The sequence below is a fragment of the Abramis brama genome (genome assembly GCF_963993115.1).
Source record: "Abramis brama genome assembly, chromosome: 1".
NCBI lineage: Eukaryota > Metazoa > Chordata > Actinopteri > Cypriniformes > Leuciscidae > Abramis > Abramis brama.
Window position 1 is genome coordinate 23,229,025 of NC_139963.1, and position 19,908 is coordinate 23,248,932.

The window sequence follows — 19,908 nt, forward strand, 5'->3', positions numbered from 1 at the left end:
GTGAAGCTAAAGTGCATTGACTTTCTGCAGTAATTTAAAAAAATAAAAATAAAAATCTTTTATCCCTCCCATTTATTAGTGGTCTTTAGCTTCCTTCTCTACAGTTTCTGATAGTTTTACTTGAGTGGCCCTTTATCCAGCTATCTGTGGAATACATAATAAAGTCCAGTGCACATGAGTAACCTAACTTTCTCCATTGTCCTTGAACATTTTTAAAAAAAATATATACAAATATTTGTAACGGGATCTGGGTTAAGTTTAACGTCATAAAAAAAGCGATCCAAGCAGAGACCTGTAATGAATAATCTTGCTTCTTATTAACCTGATGAAAACATTTCACTAGTACAACAGAAAGACAGAAGACATTTGAGTACAATATAATTCACTTTTAATTTGAGAAGCACAAACGTTGCCTGTCTGTCCGATCGGCCAATTATCCATAAACTTTTTTTTTTCTTGTTGCCTCTGCATAAAGAAAGTGTTAAATATTCTCATGTGTCTTCTCCCTAGACAATCAGGACAGCTACAGCCTGAACATCAAACACAGTAAAGAATCAAACAAGGTATGTACAAAATAAACTTTTTTTTGTTGTTGTTTTGTACAAACTATTACATGCTAAAGGATATACCAGACTCACCCAACCCTCATTCACCACATTGGAAATTCAAAGTATGAAAATAACTCACACGATACAATATTGGCTTTTGAAAGCTAGTCAAACCTTATGGTACATTTGCCTGATAAGTACACAGACCCCCACAGAGAGAGACATAAAACCATAATTAATGATAAAGAATGAAAGGGGCGGCGGGTTTCTCAGCAGGAAATGGGACAGTCGTTGATGGTCCCCTTACAATTTGCCACACAACCTCAAAAGAAGAGATTTCTCTGACACTATGAATGCTGTTATGCTCCAGTGAGATAAAAAAGGAATATATTAAGGATTTCTGGTTTACATGACATCCCTTAAACAAGAACAAATGGCTACAATAGCTAGATTCGTGTGACAACAGATACAGAGAAGCTACTTATAAAATTTTTAAGTAACTGGTGTCCGCTATTAGACTTTATTACATTCATATTAGTTAAAATAACAGGAAGGAGCTGCAAGCAGTGACTCGCTGACTGGGGAACTAACAGAAATCGTTCCTCGTTGTTACCAAATGAAAAAAAAAAAAAGAAAAGAAAAAGAAACGGGGCTGTGACCGACAGCAACCGAGGAGCCAACGAATGAAATTTTGCCAAATCCTCTCATCAAGCACTCCAGCTAATGCTATAACTCATCATAAATCAAGTTACGGGATTTGATGATGGCTGTAAGTATTGCAGATTGTTGTATTAAACGAAGACAGAGTTTAGACCTGACCAATCAATGGAAGAGCTCTTTTCCACGGGGTTTGGAGATAAAAGGAGGAACCATGTTAAAAGGGAAACAAGGCAGGAAATTCCAGTTTATATTGGAGTGACTGCATGTTCTTTGGACTAACCTGGTCATGCATAGTACCGCCAAGTGCTTTAAAACTCACTGACGCAAGCCCACACGAGATGGGCCATTCCCCGATGCTGAAAGCAGCGAGTGCAGTCGAGTCTCCAATATCAGCAGCCTGTGCATGTTTATTCGGGTGCTGATTGTAGGATTCCTGGAAATAGTGTCATGCAAGAGAGACCAATTAAGTGCTCTAATCAGACCTGGTGGTGTTTAAAAAGCGCACGAGAGCAACATGGCAGTTTCATCTCCTGGCTGTGATGAAGGCACCTGCTATCTCCGTCACGTTGACAGAAATGGGACACATACGGACCATGGTATACAAGAGATCACGGGACAAAAATTGTGATTTATGCAATTCCCAGGCATTAAATATGAGGAAGTTTGTCTGTCCAAAATAAAAAAGGGAATGTGGAAAGATTTCAAAATGAAGTGCTTTCAGAGAGAACTAAGACGAGCATTGGCGCCTTCGTGCAAGTCTCTTGGTAATCATTATTATTGGCTTTATTTTTTGCGTTTTATCACTCCAGTATAAACTGCAAGGCTGAACGAGTAATTTTAGGTGGGATTTTGGAAAACTTCTGGAAGAGAACCACACACAATGCAAGCTGAGCCCCTCAGTACGACAGCATGCTAAGGGGGAAGTGCTCTTCTGCGATATACGATACGTTTTCAGAGCTTCTTATTTTGGTTTAGCACTCAAGCTAATCTCTCTTTCTTTTAATTGCATTTATCTTCCTAAACATTTTTGTCCTCCAGTGACCCAAAAGAAAGACTGAATTAAAACAGGTCTATATATATATATATATCGCCATACAATTCACTAAAAACTGTGAAAGAATTGACTGATGTTTGAATATCAAACAACAGGGACTTTCATTCGTTTTGTTGGTTTTCTTTCCGTCTACGTTGCTGCTGTTTCATAAGTTTCTGAAAGCTGGTGGGTGGGCAGAGTCTAGGCTTCATCGGTGAGTAGGTTTGGGTGGGTTGGTTTGTTGCTGCTTGGCGCAGTCGTCGCCCAGAGGTGACGAAGGCCCTGCGTCGGACTCCGACTTGGAAGTCCTGCTGCCGGACACACGTCGAACAGTCCTACAGGGCCTCTCGCCAGCCGGACTGAGATGGATTTCGCACTCCTGTTGCGGGTCCACGTCCAGCGGAAAGGTCCGGAGTTCCCATGGCTGTACCGGTTGGGGAGCCCGTAGGGACAAACAGAGACAGACTAAGTAAATATCTGCACACACAATTGAAGACAACTGCACATAAAGGTTAAAAAAAAGGTACTTTTTTTTTGTAACTGACTTACACTGGTGTACAACTGAGCATGTGTGAAATTGAATGTACAATAAAGCCTCTAGTTTATATTGGCGCACTAGCCAAATTCAACAATGGGCCCTTTTCACATTTCCGGGGTTCTCACAAGTGGAAGTCGTCATAGTTGGGTAAACCTCTATAGTGGTGAATGGAAACTACGACAAATATATTTTTTTTGCATTCATATTTGGAAAAAAACAAAAACACACAATAACATTTCTATGACTTTAAAAAAAAAATTGAGAGATTGTTCAAATTTGGTATTAGCCATTGAATTAAGAAACTTTCATGTAGCCGTGATAACTTTTATTTAATACAGAGGTGGTATGGTGTAATCGATGTACATACTTTTTTTATTTTTTTTATGAAATAAAACTAAATTGACATTTAATAACAGATCATTTTAATAACCATGATGGCGCTTCTACTTTGGGGGCCTACCATTTCCTCGCAGGTATCTGGGGTGGAGCAGCGCGTGTCCTCATTGGACAGCATCCGCTGGGAGTCTCTGGATCCAGGCGTGTACAGGCCGGACAGCATCAGCATCTCCGGGCTGACGGGGCTGGAGGGAGACGCCACTGAGCTGTACTCGTGCAGCAGGTGGAAATGCGCCGTGTCTGGAGATGAGGGCTGCGGCGTGGAGGGGTTGGTGCCGCACAGCAAAGGGGTTGTCCGTCCGTCCACAGACTTGTACGACCTGTGGAGAAAAAGACTGGCGCTGATTATCATGTAACTAACAGTGCGGCTGCGGTGAAATCAGTGTAATGCTTATTGCTTCAATGACTTCTCATTATAACATGTTGATGTAAGTGAACAGCCTGGTGTCATTATTCACTGCATTTCTTATCTCTCGCATTTAAAACTGTTGGTTTTCTTTTTTGCACCTCATCTGCCATCATGAAGGGCAAAACTCAAAAATCAGCCACATGTAGACAGCGGCAAAGTTGTTAACCAGGAGAAATCGCACTTATCCCTTGAAAGGGCTGAGAAAAGCAGTGCAAGTGGTGTTCCCTAACCTGCTGCCTCTTCTCATTGCGACGTTGCTGGCGGTCCAACTCCAGCGAGAGCGCTCCTGATCCTGATACGGAAGGTGAAGCTCAGAGAATGTTGCGTCAGAGAGATCCTCAACCTGAGAGAACGAGAGAAGATTATTAAATACATACACCAGGCAACATAGGGCTTCAGGCTATACAAAATTAAAGTCCTAAATGAAACATTTAGGAGATGAATGACAAATTACAGAATTGCTTAATAAAGAAGTTCACTTCAGTTCATTGAATGTAAATATTTAAATGTTTATTTTATCATTATAAATTTATTACAACAAAACATTTTGAATCTGGAATTTTGATTCAAAACACTAAAATGTTAATCTTGTTGTCTGACTCAGAACAAATTAGTTAATTTTATCAGTACGGTAATCAGACATTGTGTGGCAGTTTCTCCTTCCGGTCACAACACACACATACTTTAGTTGGAATAAATATGTCGAAACTGCATATGGACACACAATTTTTCCTGACTGTCTAGATTTTAAATTAGTGTTGCACATTTGTTGTTACATCTGCAGCCATTTTAGTTCAAAACCTATTGAGCTGCCTATCAAGAAAGCATTCTGAGGCATTATCGTCACATTCGAACCCTGCATACTTGGTGAAACAAACCTAGAATACCCTAAATTTCTAGGTAGGCGGCTTACAGTCTTGACAGCCTAAAATAACTGCTGGGTGACCCACAGCATGGCCGTACCTCCACTGCATCATCCTCTTCAGCTATTGGTTTTGCAAAAACGTCCACTTCTCGCCAACTACAATTAAAAAGCAAAAGGCAAAATAATCAGCAATTAAATCTTTGAAGATTCATGTGGCTAATAAACACGTGGGGAAACTCAGTTTGTGTCTCTGACCTTGGGGTAAGGATCTCTTTATACTGTAGTTTCTCCACTCGGGTGGTGGCGGCCACAGACATGGGGATGACGATGTTATTGATGTCAAAAGGGCTCTCGCCTCTCCGTCTTCGAATAGTCTGTAAGAATCACACACAGGCATAAGTAACTTGGTTCTCATGTGTTTACACAATCAGAGATGGAAAGCTTTCAAGAGCATCTTACAGAGGCGCTGCTGTTGAGGTGGAGGGGTGTGGAGGTCTCGGAGATCGATGGCTGTCTCATCAAGGGGCTGTGGGTGGGTGTGTTGAAAGCGGACAGAGATGGGCATGGACTCCCCATGTCCATATACAACTTCGTAGCATCTATAGAAAAAGTGTGTTAAAGGACTGAACTCAATGTTGATTAAGAGAGAGACGAAAGTAAACAAGACTGACGTGAATAAAAGAATGAATGAGAGGGAAAATATAATGAAGAACGTACTTTCTGTGCGGTCCAGCGAGGGTTCACGAGGTCTCTTGCGGCTGTGGCTCCTGTCAAAGGAACTGCTCTGCCGGAAATGCTGGCGAGAGTCAAGTTTACTGGCACTCATCGGGATGTCTAACTGCTGCCGGGACACCTTATCTGAGCGCACCTTATGATGCGGCAAACCTGAGATAAAGCAAACAGGAAGAGGAAATAAGAGAAAAAAGAGTCAAGTATGAAAGGAAGAGAATGATATAAAGGGTACATTTTATTACTTGTCAAATTAATATACATTTTTTTTTATAATTCTCATTTATATATTTATATATATATATATACATATACACACACACGTACATGTGTATCTATGTATATATAATACTACATTTGTTTTTAGAACTTTGCAATCTTTGTATTTTCAGGTTATTTTATGTATGAGATACACTGTTTTTGTTCTGCACTATTATTTATATATTAATTTCTAACATATTTTGTTTTAATTGTTACGGTTATCTGTTTAACATTCCCTTTTCAGTTACTCTGCATATTTTGTCTGATTATATCTTTTTTGTTGTTGTTGATTTGCTTTTTTACTTTTAACTTAACATTTAATCTGTACTGTTATCAGTCTTAATCTTTACAGTTATTTTACAAAATGTATGTGTTGCTTTGGACATTTTTTTTAAATCTCTAATTTCTAATCTTTAATGTTATCCTTTCTTTGTCAGTATACGTCATCTTTATTTTACGTAATTAATGTAAATAATTAATTGCCATGTCAAAATCTCAAACAATAAATTGCATTAAATAATACACAATAACCAATAATAGTAATTTCTTTATATTACATGTGACTCATTCAACTATACGCTACAGATGACCAAATCTGGACGCTTTTCAAAGTTCAATAATTCATACCCGGAACATGGGGAAAGTGTAAGCAACCGTGGCTGGACTTGTATGATGCCGGAAATAACTGCTGAGTCACTGCAGAGAGCAGCTAATGACGGCCAGACACTCACAGGTCACTTTAACTGCCCATAGGGGCTGTCACGTTTAGACCAAATTTAGACTCTCCTAAAGGTGTAAGAATTTGCCTCCATTGGAGAAAACTCGGCTCTTGACATTTCAGACACTGAGGATGCAGGGAATTTTCTCTCATAATTTAGTAGACCGTCAGAGCAGTGGCCTAGGCGCCTAAGCCTTGGTTCCTGTGCAGCCACCTCCATTTCCTATATCCTTTGTATTTTCATGTCCATGAAAGTGGAGAAAATGCCCTTTAAGGCTAATTAATAAAGTGGTGTTGTTTTCTTTTCTTTTTTCCCACACTTACGGACTGTGGAGAGGAGAGAATTGGCGAGCCTGTGTTTGTCTTTGGAGGAAGGGTCTGAGATGCGGCTACCCAAACACAACTTGTGCTTGAGCGAGATCTTCTTGATGGGCTTGATCTTCTCCAGAGGACGATTCTGCCAGTGTCCCTTCAGCACACGCTGCATATGGAGATTCATCATCACATCTGAGAAAAAAAAAAAGAAAAAAAAAGTTAATCATTTTTGCATTGATTTTGGTTTTGCATTGTCAGAGACCTCAATCTTAGACCTAAATGTAATAACTTTCTCCACCCCTGAAAGTCCTGGCCGACCTCGAGGCTATGAGTCAGACACAAACGTGTGCTGATTGTGTTACACGTACATATACATTTGCATATATCCATCACACATTCAAATGAATTTTCCAGATTTTCAATGCATTTAAGGAATAAGTTTTATCATTAGGCAAGTTTATTTATATAGAACATTTATTAAACAGTGGTAATTCAAATTGCTTCACATAAAAATGATTTAGAAAAATGAAATGATTTTTAAAAATGAAAGATGTAAAGAAAAGTTAAATAGAAAAAGGTCTACATTAAAATGAACATGAGAGACATAAAGGACAATTATGTGCATTCCATAGAAATCGAACCCAAAACCCGGAGTTGCTAACCATTTGTCATTGCTCATTCAGAAGCCTTTTCATCCTTTGGCTACTGTAATAATGTGAATAGTGAATGACCTAATGGTCTGTAAACATCTAAATCAGTGACACAATGTGTACCAGACATGTGTGTAATTCTCCAGAAGGGGGAATCAGAGCTTGATTCTAGAATTCATCGTACTTTGGTTCCTCTTTCTATTTCCCTCCATCTGCTCGGGTTTCACCAGCGGTGTCACCTGCCTCTTCTACGCCCATTATTCATTTGCACAATAGACGCCAGATTAGAGAGGACAGCGGGCTCATATTAATGAGGGAAAATACGCCTGTCTCAGTTAGTCTGATAAAGCTAGCCGCTACTGGCACAGTTAGCCAGAGTCAGGTTGCACTGCTCTTTAAAATGGTCATCACTGCTAAGGTCAGGCAGATGAATGCATGATCAGCTAATCTGACCAGCACAGGGAAGGATTGCTGATCTAAGATGAGCTCTTCAAATCAAATGTTACTGAATTCTCAGACATGAAAAGCAAAAACAGTTCTGAGATCTCAGCACTAATGACCTGCTCCAAACCCAGAGCAGCCTGCAGATTATTTTAAGAAGTGCAATAACCAGATCCAGAATAATTAACACTTAAATTAGCACCTAATTGTTATGCAGTAAAAAATCCTTGAGGCAAACTGGGAAACAATAGGCGGAGGACAGATAGAGCTGCGCCGTGTCTACGTACATGTACGTAGACACACCTCTATATGCGTCCGTGTCTACGTACATGTGTGCATTCTGGAAAGAATGAAAGAAACGTAAAGAGCCAGGGTGCGTCCTCACCATCTGGAAAGGAGAGGATGGGGTGAATGCAGGGGTCGAACTGTGCCAGTCTGTCCAGTAGGGGGAGCTGATGCTGGGTGTCTGCAGGAGGGAGAGCACATCCACTGCACATCACACACTGAGTGTTCAGCTCACAGCCACAGCGAGGAGCCACTGACCTCTGAGCATGACAGAGAGAACAAGGAGAAAAGTTAGTGTATGTGTATGAATAGTAATTATGGCGACCAGTCCATAAAAAAACAAACAAAACCCAACTGAAAAAAAAAAAAAAAAAATATCAACCTTTTTAGCCTTGCTAAATATGATATTCAGAATTCAGTAAATGATGTAACTATAAAACTTTTTTTTTTTTAAAGAAATTAATTATTTTATTCTGCAAGGATGTATTAAATTGACCAACTGTGACAGTAAAATTAATATAATATTACAAAAGTTTTCCATTTGAAGTTTTCTATGGACCAAAGAATCCAGAAAAACATGTATCACAATTTTCACAAATATAGTAAGCAGCACAACTGCTTTTAACATTGATAATAATAAGAACTGTTTCTTGGGCTCCAAATCATCATATTAGCATGATTTCTGAAAGATCATGTGATGCTGAAAATTCAGCTTTGACCTCAAAGGAATAAATTGCACTGTAAAATATATTTAAATATATTAATTTAAACAAATATTATTTCACAATATTACTGTATTTACTGTCATTTTGAACAAATAAATGAAGCCTTGGTAAGCATAAGATATTTCAAAAATATTTTTAAAAAAATAACCTGCAGCAAACTTTTGAACGGTAGTGTAACTTGTGTATTAAACGGATAGTTCACCAAAAAATTTACATTCTGTCATCATTTACTTGCACGTTCCAAACCTGTAAGACTTTAATTCATCTTTGGAACACAAATTAAGATATTTTTAATAAAATCTGAGCCAGTTCAGTATGCTTCATTCATAGCTACACAACTACCACTTCGACACTTCAAAAAGTTCATAAAGAGATCGTAAAAATAATCCATATGTAGTTTCGTCCAAATTTTCTGAAGAGAAACTATTGCTTTACACAGTATGATAAAAATATTGAATTTAGGCTTATTAATGACAAGAATTGTTTAATTTTGGGGTGAACTAACCCTTTAACAGTTACTAACAGACAGAAATGTTTACCTACACTAAAACTTTGCAATTCATATAAAATGACCTTTGATGGATGAAAATGATGATCAGTTTTGGGAACAAATTTAGGACTTCAACGAATAAGGCAAGACTAAACTGTTTGTTGTCTGTTTTGCTAAACTGGTAGATTTAAGACATTAAGGATCCGTGAACCCACTACACTTTTTTGTGTCTGGCAGTAATCCCAGCTCCAACCTTGGTAGAATCAAATGTGAATTTTTCACGAGTTTTGCAGAAAGAGCCTTTATATCAAAGCATATATAGACTGTCATCAATTATGCTTTTTATTAATAATAAATCCAGTCTTTCAAGTGCCTTCCACTGTGATCCTGCTTTAGTTAATAAAATCTCAGGAGCATCAGCGACTAAAATGTAGTTCTGCCAGGGATCAGCCTTTCCCTTTGTTTCCATATACTGGAGTCAACCTGATGCTCTCATTCTCTGCAGCAGATGACCACACATGGATCCTGAGCTGCTCACCCAGTTTTGCATGTGGCAGGTTCTCTAGTACTCATGTGCTCGTGTCATTAACCCAGAGCACAGCACTGGGTAGAAAGGGTTGCTATTGGCAACTGTGCCCGGTTTTTCCGAGCCTATTCAAACAAGAGTGCTTCACATTAGACCAGGACAGTTTGTACAGGGACCATAATCTCTGCAATCACACAGAAAACACCTGGAATTACAGAACTTATCTTCTTTCTTGGTTGTAATGAAATGCAAATTAGTATTTCACGATCCATTTTGAACATTTCAACATCAACTACTTTACTTACAATGAGATTAAGCTAAACAGTACGTTTCGGTCTTTGTCAGTGTTCAAACATAATGGTGTAAATTTTAAAAGCCACCGAGTGTCTGCCTCTAACTGGGATAGCGTTCATCTAGAGTGCTTGTTATAACGTTAGGATTGGACTGTACATCAGATAGCAGGTAGTTTATAACTGGCAGTGTGAGTGAATTTGACTGTTAGTACATTGATGACACTGGCAGCATTTCTCATAACATTTCAAGAGCGCCGTCTCTGAATGACATCCAAGCGCTGTTATTTGTAATGGAGCTGAGAACGACTGGGGTTGCGCTTATTGTTTTAGCACATGCCTGCGCGTTCTCGCTCACAGTGGGCCTGTGTTATGGGAGGAATCGAGTTTTAAAGGCTGCTCAGAAAGCAAACAGATCTATAAAAGCAGTGCTAAGACTTTGAAGCTGTGTTATGAACGCAGCAAAATGCTAGTGTGAATAGGGCAGATATTGCTCCATCATTCAGAGGACAGCTGCCTGTTGGACAGGAACTGTAACACCATGTCATAACCAGGTGTGAGGCGATGAATGATAAAAGTTATGGTTTCATATCCAAGTTTCTATCTTAACCAGCCAAACTAGTTTTCAAACTAAATCCACTTGGCTTCTACTTCACATGAAAAAACACTGAACCAAAATCCTGATCCTATATATTTAAACACCAAATATAATATTCATAGTAACTTAAAACACAATAAACGAGAGTAGTGTCAGTTCTGGAGCAGCACTGTGATCTCTCCAACACTGCAGTTTCTGTGTCACCTCCATTTAATCTGTAACCTTTGCAGGAAGCCTGCAGGGACCTTAAGGAGCTCAGTGCATCTTCAGTAAAACACATCCACAGGTGACACTGAAAGAGCTTGTTTGTTCTGTCTCACACATCTCTCACTACAGCTTTCAAGGCCCATTCACACCAAGTGACCTTCTTCACTTAGAATCTGACACATCTTACAGCAAAGATCTGTCTGTTTTTAGTCAGAATAAAGGGGGTTAAAATAAGTAAAAAACCATCATTAGTGAATATTTTTAGTGCAACTATATTAGTTATGCGTCAAGTATTCATATCAGACTCAAGTGTGAACAGCCCTTTTTGCTCAAAACTACACCAGCCACTGGATCTTGAGAAGATGCACATCTCTCCTTACCTTACGATTGAGACTGGCGAGCGAACCGGGCCGGAGCACCCTGCGTTTCCTGCAAGAGAGCAGTGGCCGCGTGCGGGACGACACACATGTGTTGTCATGCACAGAGGAAGCCAGAGGGCCCAGCTCCAACTTCTGCTGAGACTCAGAGCAGCTCTGCTCGTCTGGGCTCGAGGTGACAGGGGAACCGGGCCGTAAGCTGGATGAAGAGAGGAAATAAGCATGAATGAACATGACGGTAAATTTCTTTTTAGGGTAAAATTTTAAATGAAGAGAAAAAAAATTAATGAATGCACCTTTAAATAATATCTGTCATACCTGTTGATAACACCATTGACCTGTCTCACAGGTCCACAGCTTTTCTTCAAGCCAGTCTCTGTGACGATGCCATTGGATGATACAGACACTTCCACTCCAACAGTATCATGCTCCTAAAAAGTCAAAATAACAAAAACAAATGTGATGTTGGAAAGGACATTCCACCAATTTTCCCCCTGAGTTGGTCTGGAAGAGTTGAATGGTATCTTGCTGCATTTCTTCACTACTCTGATTGAATGAAAAGGTCAGCAGCGCTTTGCATACAACAGACAAAGAGATCGAGTGTTTGCAGCCCCTATTCTCAATCCTCTTGCTCAACAATCCCAGCATTCTCCTAGGCTGTGCGTAGGCCAGTATCATGGGCATCTTATCTGTTTGTAGGAGAATAAACACACTAATGGGTCTTGGACTGTTTTATGGATTGATAAATGATTACCTGTAATCTAACAATAACAGTAAATAAATGCATTGGTCTTGAATTATAGTTTGAACTAAGTTCAGGAACTAAGACTGGCTCTGTTGGTAGTTTATTTAATGTGGTCATGTGTCTGTGCTCCTGGCCTTACCCGTGCGACAGGGCAGGTAATGTTCTCTGTCCTTGAGTCACTGCTGTCCTCTGGTGCTGACTCACACACTGAGCTCACCCCAAGTACAACAGAGCCCTAGAAAACAAACAACCACACAAATTATAGACCAAAACTGTGAGACAATGCTTTTCCTCCCCTGTCAAAATCCTCAAATCTTTTTCTTTTAGATTTGCTAAGTCTACAAGCACACAGCAGATCAAATGTTTCTGTAGTAAATCACAAAAGAAGATTGGCAATCTGATGGTAGTGTTAATGCACTTGCTTTAATTCAAATAAACAACTTTTTGAAATCTGCATTGGCCAATCACATTCATTTGATCTAAAACTGCAATTTGCAAAATATTAGTCCAGTTTGAAAGAACTGTTTTCTATTTAACTTTTCTATACATTTCTGAAGTTTCACATTGAGTCAGAAAGGTTTTTAAATACTAGGGATGCACCGATACCATTTTTTCAGAATCGATCCGATACCAAAAATTCTGAGTATCGACCGATACGATACCAGCGCAGTTTTTTTTTTTTAATCAAGTAGAACTTCTATAACTCTGTGTTGAACTGATAATCACTATTGTGTGTTAAACACAATCTACTTAATACTGACAACTTCATTATAAAGAAAAAAAAATAAAATAAAAAATAATTATATATATATATATATATATATATATATATATATATATATATATATATATATATATATATATATATGATCATAATCTGACATAAATGCTATTATAAACTAGATTAGTGGATAATTCAGCAGTAAAATTTAGTCTAGAAAAATCACGAGTGCACAATAATTGTATAAAATCTGAACGTTTTGTGAAAAAAACGTTTAGTGGGGAACAAATTAGAGACAATAAGTGTAACACTAAATCTGGTAAAACTTTACACATTGCTCTTTGTATTGTTGTAAAATACATTCATGAAATACAAAGATAAAAATCAAAAATAGCAATTATTTTATATATAGCCTACTATAAAATTGAGACATTTTTTAAATGTATAGCACAGCTGTTTAATGAGGTAGCAACATATGATAGATAGGACAGAACAAGAAGGGCTATTAATAATCTTTCACTGCGTCACTGTATTATGATATGAAAGGCTCCAATACAGTGCGGCACAAAGCGCTTATGCGCATCCCGAGCGCAGAATGATGCGCTTGAAGCAACATGAGTCACAGCGCGTGACTTAAAAGAGTTTAAAGCACAAAGAAAATACATATTGATGCGTAGTGTATTATACAGTATCTATCTATGCAATAGTCTATTCAGCATTTTCTTTTAACAGTTTTAAATTTCAGTTATTGTGCACGTGAAGAACAAATAGTGCTCTGACTTTACTCCAGTGTTGTGATCTAACAGACACCCGGTAGAAAGTAACATGATAAAGGTACAGCAATAAAGTCCAGCAAGATAAAGTTGTTTTATGCGAAACCATAGACCTTTATCTACAGATCAAGTATAATAATAGTAACATTGAATCATTCTGGAGAGAGTTTCATCGCGTTTACTGTGGTAACCGAACGCGACGCGCTGTTTGAATGCTGAATGAAGAATGATTGACAGCCGCAGCTGAGGGAAACGTTTACGTGAGCTTGAATTTAACGACTTAAATATTAATTTCTATCTCACATTATACTATATAATGGCTTCAGAACACTTATAATATTGTGCACGAAAACTTATGGTGCTTTATAATGTTTGTGTGCCTTTTGTGGGGCTTAACAATAACACAATAGTATACGCACAATATCGGATTTGGATCGGCCTCGTCTGACCGATACCCGATCCGGCAAAAATGGCAGTATCGGAGCCGATACCGATACGGAGTATCGGATCGGTGCATCCCTATTAAATACATCCATCACTTCACATGTCAGATGAAAGACTTGATGATATTCTCCAAATTATGTTTGTATCACACAGGGACAACAAACTGGAGAAGCGCTTTGAAACAAAAACAGTGAGCTCAAGAAACATGAAACAACGATCCCACAAGAGTACAATTCACCACGGGAACACGAGAGAGAACCTGCGTTGCCAAGTTACCAGAGGCAGACGGCACCTCCGCTGGGTTAAAACTTAAACTACACTCTGAACTGAAGCTTAAACTAGAATTTCCATGATTCAAAATTTAAAAAAGCATGTGTGAATGTGCATGTTTTGTGTATCTGTGCACACCTTGCTGGAGCGTATTTGTCTGTAAATGTCGGTCTGTTGACGTATACGGTACTCCAGGTCTGAGACTTGGGCCTGTAGCCAGTTCCAGTGACTGATGATGGCGGCTCTGTCCACAGCATAACGGCCTTCTGCTCTCCTACATCTGGAAAACACACAGAAATATACTGGTTACAATTTAGGACAACAGTTTAACAAACATTTTTCATTCATGTTTTAGGCACTATCTGTCTTAGTAAATAGCGTTCACACTGTTTTTAGCTAAATGCACAAATGCATCCCCATTGACTTTTGCTAGCAGTTAGCATAAACATTCCAAATAAGATAAGCTAATTTGGTTTGAGTCATTTGCAGATTCTTTTCCTCACAATTTCCAATCCATTTTTCACTGCTACTAGTCAATTAAACAAGAAAAGTCAATTAAAAAAAAAGTAAGGTGTAATGACAGAGTGAAAAACATCAAGTAACCTAGTTACAGCACATGGTGACGTGGAAGTGAGAAAACAAAACCGAGAAACAAAACCTGACAGGAAGTTAACCAAGAACATCAGTTCAATCCAAAACTTCCTCTAGCTGTTTGTATGCGTGTGTGTGTGTGTGTGAGAATTTAGCAAGCCGTTTGTCACTGACCATTCGAAAATCCACTGGATTTGTTCCCATTAAACCGTAATTTAGTCCACACAAATAATAAAAAAATAATAACATCGGGTCAAGCACCATTTCGAAAATGCACTGAATTGACCTCTGACCTCTTTACATTAGCTCCAGTACAATCTTGCATAACCTCTGGTTTCTAAGCTCATGCAGTGAGGCAACATAAACAGAATAAAGCACATAACAAAATAAAAAGATTGCAAAACATGAGGAAAAATAAACAGCACATTTTCATCTGAAGCACAATAACATGAGTCAAGATTTCCCTGAATCAGAGAGAGAGAGATAGAGAGAGACTTAAGAGATGAAAGTGAAGGAAAAAGAAAAGGCATCACTGAAACCACAGCGGAGAATGATGAGAAGAAAAATAAAAAATTTGCTGAAACACAAGACAGAAACATGCACACATCACTACTTTTTGTGTTTTCTTTTAACAGTCCAATAAGAACGCTCTTTACAGGCTGGAATTACACTCAGCTCTGCTTCAGAGGAGCCTGACAACAACAAAAGAACCACACTAGAGAATATCAAATCAATGAACTCAACCAACAAGCCTCATTTCTACCCTTAGGATTTTTTGGTGTTTTTATCCTTCACTCTCAGATGTACACAGGGGCCAACTTTTTAAGGTTGTGTTACACTAATCAAAAGTTTGCAGTTCTTTTTCAATGGGAGAAAGGCAGAAGGTATCAATGCTCATCAAGCTCATGTACAACAATCCAGCCACTTCATCAAGCACGACTGTTAGCACACACACTGGGTAGGACAAACACATTTGCATGTCATTGAGCAATCATGTGTGACATTATTTACAACCAATCAAATGACACTTCCTTTTTATGTAGTCAAAAGAACCACACTGCAGCAAGGCACTAGTTATCGACAAATAGCATGCATGAAGTGTTTGTGAATGTTTTGAATGCTTGTTTTATGTCAGTAGGGCAGTGCATGGGTCCTGACTTGAGTTATCACAACCAACACCTAAAGAAATACCTTATTTTACTTGGCATTATTTCATTTAGCATGACTTGTTAAAGTATCAGTACTTTTGACACTTGCAATGCCTAACTGTATATTAGAGGCTGGAAAGATAACTGGCCCAGATAAGAGCCCACAATCTGTGATCGTGAGGGGATCGGGCAATGTGTCCGTACTAAAGCCAACACACACATACAAAAAATAAAAAATAAAAAATCATGCTCTGCCACACTCAAAAAAAGAAGAAAGGACAATGTACATTTGTTTCATTCTTTAATAACGCCATTTTGTTAATATTAAGAAAATTTAAAAACAAAAATAATAGAATTCACATTAACTATAATATTAACTATTAATCTTGTTCATAATTACAACAATAATATATTAATGTTATAAAAATGATCAGAACACCACATACGGGCATTAAAATGTAAATCAAACTTTCAGATTTTCCAGGAAATGTGACAATAACACAAAATCTATTCCAAAGAGGCAGACAAAGACAAGTATGAGGGCTCCTGTAAACATGCTATGACTCCCTGGAACAAACTAAACAAACACTGTGACCAGTCGTCATCTTCTTTACTGGAATGCCATGTTTCCACTCTTGCCAGTTCAGATGAGTGTTTTGTATTTTAGGCCTTCAAAATGTTTCCACATGGGTTCAAGGTGGGGAGGGGGCAGACACATTCTGTAATAGACACAGTTTGCCACAAGAGGCAGCTTGTCAACATGAAAGATTATGGAGCATGTTTGCTAGTAAAAAGAAATGTGACAAGATTTTCTGTCTAGGTACACAAAGCTTTTGAAATCATAAGAGAACAAACTGAGTGACAAGTCTGATCTGAGTGAGCGTTTGTGGTGCAAAAAGATTGAATGTGCGCAGATGAGGTATTTCCTGACCTGTTGTCCTTAGAGGAAGCAGGAAACAAACAGGACAAGGCCAACAGACACCATGTGAAGATCAAAGGCAGAAAGCTACATACAGGCATTAAAATGTAATCAGAAAACTGATTTTGCAGGACGTGCATATTCATTTTAACAATAACTACAATCTATTTTAAAGAGACCGACCAAGACAGGATTGAGGCTCCTGTAAACATTCTGTACGATGAAATTACAACACACACTCCTAGGCTGGGTGTGAGTGAGGATAATTTGCATAGACCAACATGATCTACAATATCTCAATGGCCTACAAGCCTTCAAATCAGTCACGAGTCAATGACCGATACATGGCCGCTATGACACATCATGCCCATGTAGAATAAATAAAAAGCAATACAACTTAGTAGTATTAATTCAATTCAACTTTACTCAAATGTTAAAAAAAATATCAGAGGACAAGACCTTCAATTTGTCCCATCCAAACATCCTGTTCACAAGGAAATTTGTCAGCACAGAAACAAAAAATGCATTAGTCAAGGGAATCTAAACAATTCAAAACGATAAACCCACAGGACTACTGCATTTTTAAACGATCAAATATGCTGTCAGTATCTTTAGAGATTTTGCTATATTGTGTTATGTAAATATATTTAGCACTACTGACACACCAGAGTGATGAAATGCATTACTGAGAATATAAAGAATGGGACGTGATTGATGTTAGAGGTATAACTGCAATATATCCTAAAAAGGAACTGGGTGCGGTGCTCGTGCTGACTGGCACAATGCCAAAGTGTGCGCAAAGAAAGCTGCCTCTCTCAGAAGGCGATCACAGATTTGGGACTTGCTGGATTTTAAAAAGTGTTAAGCATAAACAATAAGCAGTGAAAAACAACTCAACGTGGTGCACAGAAAGCTGCGTCTCTCAGCATGTGAATGTAAATTCAGTTCTCTTTCATGTCTTATTGCGCTTGAATGGTTGAATACACACGTAATTATGTCAAAATGCACATCGTTTGGAGTATTCATGTAAACACAGCCGGTTATGTCTCAAGTGAAAGTAAACAGTTGGGTGTAAACCGGATTTGTATCAGTACAATGGATCCGTGTGTTTGGTCTTAAAGTGACAGCAGCCTAATATACCTAACTGTCATTAATGTGAATCAAACAAACGAGAAAATAACTTACTGCTCTTGACTGAGTTTTTTTTAGCTTTAATAATAATAAATGTATATTTAAATCATACAGTGAAGACTATGAAATGTAGATATCTTTTTTGACATTTGATTACCACACTTCTGTACTAATTCTAACTACATGTTAAATAAACCTATTGTACCTGAAAAACTTTTGTTCTATTGCATTTGTCCTATTGTTTGTAATTTGCTTCTTTTTCCCCTTAATTTTAACAACAGGAATGAGATAAAATAACACAAACTAACTATAGTGATATACATAGTTATTGTGAAATAAAATTTCCCATTATCGTGAAATAAAAATGTGGTCATATCGCCTACCCCTACTGTCGGTGATAAAACCCCCAGCCAATTAGCATTTAAAAACAACCCATTTTTCAAATAAACCACTTTTGAGATTGAGTTTTGATCTAACTTTGACAAACAATAACAATAACATTCCATTTGACAAAACAGAAATAATTCAATAGGAAAATGACAAGCCCTCAACTAGTGATGGGCATTTTTCAAAAATATTGTATTTGAATATTTGGCCTCATAAAAATCTAATATTTGTACATTTAAATGATGTTTAACGAGAAAGACGTAATTTTTTTATTCATCAAGTCGTCGTCACCATTTCTGAAGAAGCTTACGATTAGGCAATATACACAACAAGCTTACGTTATATCTTAAGGTTTTCTTGTAGTTGAAAACATTAAACAATGTGTAAACAAGAAATATAAAGAACAAAAGCATTTAAGCAGTATAACACTAATAAAGCAGACTGCGCCAATTATCGTACAGAATGTACTTTCGCGTCAGATGGTTATCGTGTTTATATTGTTTCACATGTTCATGTTGAGAAAAACAAACGAACAAATGCCACATCACATACAGCCAAACATTTACAGGCCAAACAATCTAGAAACCTTCAGCTGATCGTCAAGTGGGTCATTATAAGAAAAGATTCACATTCACACTTCCAATGCTTACAAAAATTATAAATTAACAGAAAAGTGACCAGATTTCAAGATGCAGTGGATAATTTTGTGAAGAATCCTTGAATTATTACTGATTTTCTACATAAAAGTATTTTTTTTATTTATAATAAAATACTTCTTCCAATCCCAGTTTAAAATGCAGAGACAATTATGAATAAGCCATTTGCAGGTTAATTCACTTGTGGAGCTATTAAAATGTTGTTTGAGCATCCCCACACAAATGTTGTGACTTTGGGGCAGGAATATCTCTTTGAAAACAGTCATAAATTTAACAAAAGAAATAAAAAAATGACAACACCCTTAAAGCGAGCATTTATACCCCAAGTCTCATCTTTCAGCTGTCAATAAAACCAGTACACAAACAATGTTGAAGCTTTAAATCGATGGGAACATTACCAGACAATCTTATTCTGTGGAGCGCTTAAAATCATAGCTTGCGAGTGGAGAGCAACCACTTAAATGTCCCCAAGTGTAGCGAGACAGAGCTGATGATCAACAGAAATAAAAGGAGACATATATACCTAAAGATCCTTTCTCTGATGGTTCTTACAAACTGTGAGCCCTGTATAGAACAAACCATGATAACATTAGCACTTCAGCTAAGACACAATCACAGACCAACTCAAGCGCAAACGTGGAAGGACAGGGGCGTCCGACCTCAAGGTCAGAAAACACTACTGAGCTAACACTATCTCTCTGTAACACACACAGTCCTTGGGGATTTTGTCAACTCAAGCAGTACAGAAATGTGTGAAAAGACTGATCACCACATCATATTTTTGTAAAAAACAAAACTAAATATATATTTCTAATTATAAAAAAATATATTGTTGACATTGTTATAAAAAAAGCAATCATTATTGCTACAATTATTCATCATTAAAAATATATTTTATACGGAAATATGATTTTTATAGAATCTTTTGTAATCTAATTCTACTTATATTGCATTTAAGGTATACATTTGATCAGTTCATGCATTCCTTGGGAATCGAACCCATCACCTGGGCATTTGCTAGTTCCATGCTCTTCAATACTACTAAAAATAAATTAATAAACG

At 37.8% G+C, this 19,908-nt stretch overlaps 1 protein-coding gene across 1 annotated transcript in view; it reads right to left on the reverse strand.

Annotated features, from left to right (window-relative positions):
• Window positions 1-371: 371 nt before the first annotated feature.
• Window positions 372-19,908, reverse strand: part of kansl1b (KAT8 regulatory NSL complex subunit 1b) — a 69,575-nt gene continuing 50,038 nt past the window's right edge. The window contains exons 3-15 of the mRNA XM_084087548.1: window positions 14,153-14,294; window positions 11,946-12,041; window positions 11,380-11,492; window positions 11,065-11,260; window positions 7,949-8,108; window positions 6,482-6,664; window positions 5,167-5,334; window positions 4,909-5,048; window positions 4,705-4,823; window positions 4,548-4,605; window positions 3,815-3,927; window positions 3,239-3,495; window positions 372-2,682 (exon numbers count right to left, since the gene is read on the reverse strand). Coding sequence (XP_083943674.1) covers window positions 2,450-2,682; window positions 3,239-3,495; window positions 3,815-3,927; window positions 4,548-4,605; window positions 4,705-4,823; window positions 4,909-5,048; window positions 5,167-5,334; window positions 6,482-6,664; window positions 7,949-8,108; window positions 11,065-11,260; window positions 11,380-11,492; window positions 11,946-12,041; window positions 14,153-14,294 — 1,978 coding nt within the window. The 3' untranslated portion in view covers window positions 372-2,449. The remainder of the gene's footprint in view (window positions 2,683-3,238; window positions 3,496-3,814; window positions 3,928-4,547; window positions 4,606-4,704; window positions 4,824-4,908; window positions 5,049-5,166; window positions 5,335-6,481; window positions 6,665-7,948; window positions 8,109-11,064; window positions 11,261-11,379; window positions 11,493-11,945; window positions 12,042-14,152; window positions 14,295-19,908) is intronic.